This window comes from Alosa sapidissima, chromosome 23 (assembly GCF_018492685.1).
Source record: "Alosa sapidissima isolate fAloSap1 chromosome 23, fAloSap1.pri, whole genome shotgun sequence".
Lineage (NCBI taxonomy): Eukaryota > Metazoa > Chordata > Actinopteri > Clupeiformes > Clupeidae > Alosa > Alosa sapidissima.
In genome coordinates, this window is record NC_055979.1 from 28,668,196 (window position 1) to 28,675,695 (window position 7,500).

Genomic DNA, 7,500 nt, shown 5'->3' on the forward strand with positions numbered 1-7,500 from the left:
GTTTCTGTCAAATCAGCTATGAGTGTGTTGTGTGGTGTGGTGTGGTGCATGTTTGGTAATGTGGTCCTCACCTATTGTTATAAATATACATGTAACTGCATAATAAACAAACATGTGCTGTAACTGCATTTACTGTCTATCTGCAGTTTCTGTCTAATCAGCTATGAGTGTGTTGCATTGTCTGGTGTAGGCTGGGTAATGTGGTCCTCACCTATTGTTATAAATATACATGTAACTGCATAATAAACAAACATGTAACTGTTTACTGTGTGTTGTGTGATGTGGTGGTGCATGCTGGGTAATGCAGTCCTCACGTATTCAGGCTTGAGCTTCTTGTCTCCCCCTCTGACGGCGACCTTCTCCAGCTTTTCGATGATGGGGTCAATCATCTCCTCGTCCTTCAGACGCAGCTCCTCATGGATGATCTCGATGTCCCGCACCGGGTCAACATTGCCCTCCACGTGGATGATGTCCTCATCCTCAAATGCACCTGCACACACACACAGATTTATAACAGTTATAGCACTTCTATCTATCTTAACTTGAACATTTACCACCTATAATAATATCACAAGCATATCCAATAATACTATTTATACAGATTCATTCTTGCTTATCATTCTTATGGTCACAAACAAATGGAAATAATATATTATAATGGCATCTGGATTATCTTATACACAACCAAACTCTTTCTACTTCCAGTGACTAAACCAACAGCACTTAACTGGACACTGAGTTACAATGACCTCTCCTGGCTAACCTGGCGATCCAATTCAAATAATCATCAGAACATATTTGCTTTTTGACCAAGAGATGAACGTTTGCGTACACAATCGGCTGCATTGAGAACAAAACTTTGCTTCATTACTATACGGACGCTACGCTACGCGTGTTACTAGAGGTCAGACCACCGAATTCAGACCAAATTCAGCCGTACATAAAGTCAGTCTAGCATGGTCATGTGTGGTCATATAGTGCGCCTATACTATCGGCCCTATAATGATGTTCATGTGAATTAACATTGCATCTCACCTACGCATAACGTTCATTTTTGCGGGCGTGCACAACCGATGTCTCAAACAGATGTGTGTCTGTGTTATCTGAAACCTCCCTCATAAACAACTAACAACAGGTCCCGTCATCACACACACACACACACACACACACACACACTCTCCCTCTCTTATCCGCTCTTTCACACACACACACACACACACACTCACACACACACACACTCTCCCTCTCTTATCCGCTCTTTCACACACACACACACACACACACTCACACACACACACACTCTCCCTCTCTTATCCGCTCTTTCACACACACACACACACACACCACATATTCAGCTCTCTTATCCGCTCTTTCACACACACACACACACACACACACACACTCTCCCTCTCTTATCCGCTCTTTCACACACACACACACACACACACACACACACACACACTCTCCCTCTCTTATCCGCTCTTTCACACACACACACACACACACACACACACACACACACACACTCTCCCTCTCCCTCTCTTATCCGCTCTTTCACACACACACATACACTCTCCCTCTCTTATCCGCTCTTTCACACACACTCCACATATTCAGCTCTCTGCACGACAAAGCTGGAGAGACGGAGACGGAGAAACAGAAACAGAAGCTTTTTGAATTCAGCGCCGGTTTATATGAGGAATTACGGTAGCGCCGGTTTACATGAGGAGTTACGGTAGCGCCGGTTTATATGAGGAGTTACGGTAGCGCCGGTTTATATGAGGAGTTACGGTAGCGCCGGTTTACATGAGGAGTTACGGTAGCGCCGGTTTACATGAGGAGTTACGGTAGCGCCGGTTTACATGAGGAGTTACGGTAGCGCCGGTTTACATGAGGAGTTACGGTAGCGCCGGTTTACATGAGGAGTTACGGTAGCGCCGGTTTACATGAGGAGTTACGGTAGCGCCGGTTTATATGAGGAATTACGGTAGTTATCCATCATATGGAACTATGTGTCCTATGGCACAGTGAGAGAAGAAGACCAGGTGATAGTATTAGTGAGAGTTTTGGGATCTCCAAAAAGTGTCTACTGACGCATCTGTTTACCTAGTTTCTAACTACTTGATTTTACAGATTTATTTACACCACCTGACTTGACTATAAACTATAAAAAATGTTTTGTCAATGTAATGATTATTGATGTCATGGTAAGTGGCTTTGAACATCTGCCATAAACATGACTGTCAAAAAACATGAGGAAAGAAAAGAGGGATGGGAGAGCAGGCCTGAGGGCAGACCACACGCCAGGAGGACGAGGGGAAGAGAACGGGACGGAGGGCTTTGCCGACGGCGACATGTGTAACTCACGGGTCATGTGGAAGATGCCGTCGCAGGCACTGATATGGGACAGGAAGGCGTTGCCAAGGCCCTGGCCAGCATGGGCGCCCTTTACCAGGCCAGCGATGTCCACCACGTTCAGGAACGCAGGCACCTTACTGAGGAGGGACACACACACACACACACACACGCAGGCACGCACACGCACACACACGCACGCACACACACACACACACACACACACACACACAGGGTGTCACAGCGAATGCAAGGACAGGAATTGTGGAACTGCAGAAGCAAATCCTACCTAGTATGCAACGTAAGTGTTATCTATTCAGCTACTATGCAGATTACTTAGAGGATACAAAGAGATCTGTGTGTCTGTGTGTGTGTGTGTGTGTGTGTGTGTGTGTGTGTGTGTGTGTGTGTGTGTACGTATGTGTGTGTGTGTGTGTGTGTGTGCAGTGAGTCCATCTGAGCCTGCATAGAAGCCTGTTTGGACCGGGACCGGTCCTCTGCTGCCCCCTGCAGGCCGGTGGTACCTCCTCACCTGGCGGGCTTGTGGTACTTGCACAGGTAGTCATAGCGATCGTCAGGGATCGGAACCCTGCTCTCGTTGGGGTCGATGGTGCAGAAGGGGAAGTTCTCCGCCGCCGCCTGGCTCTTGGTCAGAACGTTAAAGAACGTGGATTTCCTGCAGGGTAGAGATGACCGCCCATGTCAATGCCAATCATGTAGTATATGTATATATATATTCTACATGATATACTATTTTGGTCTCTGCATTTATCCCAATCCGTGAATTAGTGAAACACACACAGCACACAGTGTACACACAGTGAGGTGAAGCACACACTAATCCCGGCGCAGTGAGCTGCCTGCATCAACAGCAGCGCTCGGGGAGCAGTGAGGGGTTAGGTGCCTTGCTCAAGGGCACTTCAGCCGTGCCTACTGGTCGGGTTTCGAACCGGCAACCCTAGTCTGAAGCGCTAACCAGTAGGCCACGGCTGCCCCAAATGTGTCTATCGGATTAAAGGAGATACTTCCAACCTTTCTCATGCACATGGAGAGAAGGCACATGCTGTAACTGAATACTCCAGCCAGCGGCAGAGTAATTACGCAACACCTAATAGGGACACACGCAGCGTGGTGTTCGCCGTGCAACTCTGTCATGAATGAAACAGTGGTTACCTTGCAACAGTCAAATCACCATCAAGGCACCACATGGACATGACAGTGACTGCAATTACACAACATGTCAACAGAGACGCATGTGGCAGGCTGTTGTTTCTTTAGCTCTCCTTGAACACTACGGCTCATCAGTGTCACCCACCCCACATTAGGCAGTCCCACGATGCCGATTTTCAATGAGGTCCCGAAGCGTCCTATCAGTGGGGGCTGTTTTGGTCCGTCCCCGCCCTTCTTCGGAGGCATCTACAAAAGAAAAAGGCGATTGTTAATAATAATAATAAAACTCTCTAGATCACTACCACCATAGGAGCGGAGTTTCCTCAGGCAATGTGACACACCTTTTTAGGCGACATGATTTCAAGTTGCAGTGCAAGTTAGCTTACTGTCTCACCACAATTACAGCTTAGACAAGAGAAGATAAATGTCACATTTCTCTAAGAAGACACAGCAGCATGTAGCCTCTGCAGCGTGGCTAACGCTAGTAATTCTGTCCGGTTGCCATTTCGCAGCGCTGTCCAGCCTGACGGCTGAAAGGTCCATCATAGTCCCAAAAATAGACCTAGCATCTGTCATGGGCGTATGATGAACTGTGCAGGCTTCTAGAAGCTACCCCACTTTCTCATTGCTTATGTATTACATGTCATAGGCGCACTTGATCCACTGCTAGCATCGGACCAACACACTAGAACATTTCGGGGCTGCCCTGGTCCCAACCCCCAGCTGCATCCACACACATGGAATACCTAGCCATCGCTAGCACAATGCTGTCCTATTCATTCGAGCAGGGTAACGTTAGCCGGTTAGCCCAAAATAGAACTTGTAGCTAAACAATCTTGATGTGTAAGATTCTTTCACAGAACGTTTGCTTTACTGAAAGGTAATAGTGTACTACACAATGTGTATATAGTTCACCTTCAAATGATGTTATTTCTGTCGGTTAAGTACAAATCCAAGCTGGCAGACTTGTACACACGCCAGTCTACACTTCGGCGGTGGCAAGGAAAGGGACCACATACCGGAAGGAAGAATATTGTCTACAATTTCATTGGCCAAACAAAAGGGAACGTGCTGACGTCGATGAAGTTTCCATCAGAAAAAAAATGTAGCATGACGTACAGAATAACTTTGTCATTTATGGTAGGCGTACATGTAAAAGCCATAGACTGTATAAAACAGGGAAAAACTCCAACCAAAAATCATGTAGACACATTGTAAGATAGCTTTATTGTTTTTAATTGTGTAAAAACAAAGTGAATTTTACAGTTTTGTAGGATTATGTAGCCTAGCCTATAAATTATCTTAGTGCAACATTTTGGCAGTTTAGGATTCTCACATGCTATAACCCAAAACTATCTCCTCGACATAGGCTACAGTAGATTCAGGAAATGTCACATGAATTCTCAACGTGTTAAGACAGTCCAGTGTAAATAATGAATTGTCAGAGCACCTGAATAACAGCCAGTTGTGTATGAACAAACCCGTTTTCTTGCTGTCCAGAGAAAAAAATCTACAGATGTCTTTAAGGTAATCCAAAGAACATGCATTATAGTATAAATTGACATTTTTGAAATCTCAATTGTTTTTAAATATTAAACAAACACGAGCAATGGATACATCCACACTGGGTCATACAGTGGTATTAATGACATGATCATCACACACTCTCCCCAAACACACACACAAGATAAGTTGAACACACCCCTTGAACACTAGGTCCCCTACTGTCGTGGGGAAAAGTTGTGGCAAACACAAGGAAGGAGAAGAAACATCTATGGCAACATGCACTAGGAATTCACTTTTCAGAGGTTAGTTGTCGAAGTCTGAGGGAACTTCACAATTCAGTGCATACTGAAATAAATTATACTCATTGAACAGCAGGGGGCGATCTGCCTCCTCTTCAAGCTGCGTTTGGGACTTTGGATTCCGATGTAGAACACAGACAATCTGTTCCCAATTGGTTCTTTACACAGACATACGTTTAGGCAAAACTGCGTCTTCAGGTTTGACTGCATCAGTGCTTATAGGATAATGTGGAGATATGCATATACTGTAGGTGTCACAAAAGGCAGGGGGTTACATGGGACTCTCCTCTCAATAAAACACACATAAACAGTGCAGCTACACTTTTCAAGCAAACACACATATACACACTCACACACTTACTCATATATACATAATGTAAACATATCTCATATACAGCAGAAAAACACACACATACATTTTCCACACAACATCTGAAGGGCAAAAGGCACAGAATCGCACACACACACGGCAGGCACACACACACACACACAAACACACACACACACACACACGCAAACTGAGAGGAAAGGTGCTGTGCATAGAACTGTTGCAATAATGAACAACTTTAACATCACGAAAAAGAGTCGGAAAGCTGCAGCAGTGAGTGTGTTTGTGCATCATAAGAGTTCAAAACGGCAAATACGTCTTGCAGTGTTGGGTTTAAATACCTGCATATAACTACACAACATGCAAAAATAGAAGTTTCAGTTGAAATTCAAGTCACGTTCACAGTTACATGTTGCCTGAAATCTGCTCCTCGTTGCTAACGCGTCTATTCCAGGTCACATCGTACAGGGTAGCATTCTATGAGTGTCGTCGTGGCGGTGGAACGATTCCGGAATAGTGAAGCCGTAGCAGAGCGAGTTGTCATGGAAACCAAACTGATGGCTGACATGTCGCAGAACTCCTCCTCGCTGTAGCCGAGCGCAATACAGCACGGCCGAAGCCCGATCGCCCGCCACTCCAGCGCGCACCAGCCAATCAACCAGCTCTCTACCCATGAATGAGCCCGCCTCCGGACAACCTGACCAATACCAATGGCCTTTGCACCTGTGCATCAAAGGAATGATTCACCCACTGGTCCAGACAGAGACTCACCAGACGCACTGCAAATGGTGAGGACAGGAAAGTAGCGAAGGAAGAGAGAGAGAGATGGAAAGAGAAAAAGAGAAGGGAATTGAGAGGGTGATGAAAAGACAGAGAGTCAGAAACAGACGAGGAATTCAAAACAGATTTCATGCCAAGGGTGACTCAGCTGAAAGGACGTGCAATACAGAGTGGGCATAGGCTACAGGAGCAGAGGAGTGTGTGTGTGTGTGTGTGTGTGAACAGTCCAGAATTCAGTGCTTCAGGGTGCCCACAGTGAAGACCACATCCATCCCAGACGTAAACGCACATCACACTAGACAGAAGACTTAAACACACATCACACTAGAAAGAAGACTTAAACACACATCACACTAGAAAGAAGACTTAAACACACATCACACTAGACAGAAGACTTAAACACACATCACACTAGACAGAAGACTTAAACACTAGTGAAACTAGTTCTCCATAACACGGAGGAGCAGGATAAATAAACCAGCAGTAGCAGTCACTGGAAGGGGGACTAGACAATTGTTTCTTCTGTGGAACACACACACACACATAAACACACACACACACACACACAGAAACAGACACACACACACACACACACACACACACAGACACAGACACAGAAACAGACACACACACACACACACACACAGCTGACCTTCTTTGGCGTACGATGTCCTGCACACACTGGTCCTTGTGGTAGCGCACAAACTGAGTGCAGGTGAGCCGGATGTCCTCTTGACCAGCAGCCAAGGCCTCCTCCACAGGCTCTGAACCCCACAGACTGGCCAGCCTGCACACACACACACACACACACACAAACACACACACACACACACACATCGAATAACAAAGATATGTATACATATACACACAGATGTACACATACACATTTACACATACATGGAGCAAATAAAACAAAAGCATATAGTACCCATATGGCTGGAAAAGTAGATGTCATATCATTGTTAAGTTTATGTATTTGAACCAAGTCTGAAGACTGAATTACCTCTTTTTGAATGGCAAAATGATGAGATGTTCATCTAGCCCAAACAGGCCAAACGAGAT

The 7,500-nt window shown here is 45.5% G+C and overlaps 2 protein-coding genes across 5 annotated transcripts in view; both read right to left on the reverse strand.

Annotated features, from left to right (window-relative positions):
• Positions 1 to 4,550, reverse strand: part of ola1 (Obg-like ATPase 1) — an 8,174-nt gene extending 3,624 nt beyond the window's left edge. Inside the window, exons 1-5 of one of the 3 annotated variants that reach the window (XM_042080857.1) lie at positions 4,441 to 4,550; positions 3,671 to 3,771; positions 2,888 to 3,031; positions 2,368 to 2,495; positions 315 to 490 (exon numbers count right to left, since the gene is read on the reverse strand). In XM_042080857.1, the coding sequence (XP_041936791.1) occupies positions 315 to 490; positions 2,368 to 2,495; positions 2,888 to 3,031; positions 3,671 to 3,771 (549 nt within the window). In that variant the 5' untranslated portion in view covers positions 4,441 to 4,550. Of the gene's footprint in view, positions 1 to 314; positions 491 to 2,367; positions 2,496 to 2,887; positions 3,032 to 3,670; positions 3,772 to 3,866; positions 4,007 to 4,440 lie in introns of those variants that run through there. The other 2 variants (XM_042080858.1, XM_042080856.1) reach the window with 2 other exon arrangements.
• A 194-nt stretch (positions 4,551 to 4,744) lies between these two features.
• gpr155b (G protein-coupled receptor 155b) overlaps positions 4,745 to 7,500 on the reverse strand; it is an 18,583-nt gene continuing 15,827 nt past the window's right edge. Inside the window, exons 15-17 of one of the 2 annotated variants that reach the window (XM_042080805.1) lie at positions 7,442 to 7,500; positions 7,091 to 7,225; positions 4,745 to 6,381 (exon numbers count right to left, since the gene is read on the reverse strand). The exon at positions 7,442 to 7,500 is cut by the window's right edge and continues 6 nt beyond it. In XM_042080805.1, the coding sequence (XP_041936739.1) occupies positions 6,114 to 6,381; positions 7,091 to 7,225; positions 7,442 to 7,500 (462 nt within the window). In that variant the 3' untranslated portion in view covers positions 4,745 to 6,113. Of the gene's footprint in view, positions 6,438 to 7,090; positions 7,226 to 7,441 lie in introns of both variants that reach the window. The other variant, XM_042080806.1, reaches the window with a different exon arrangement.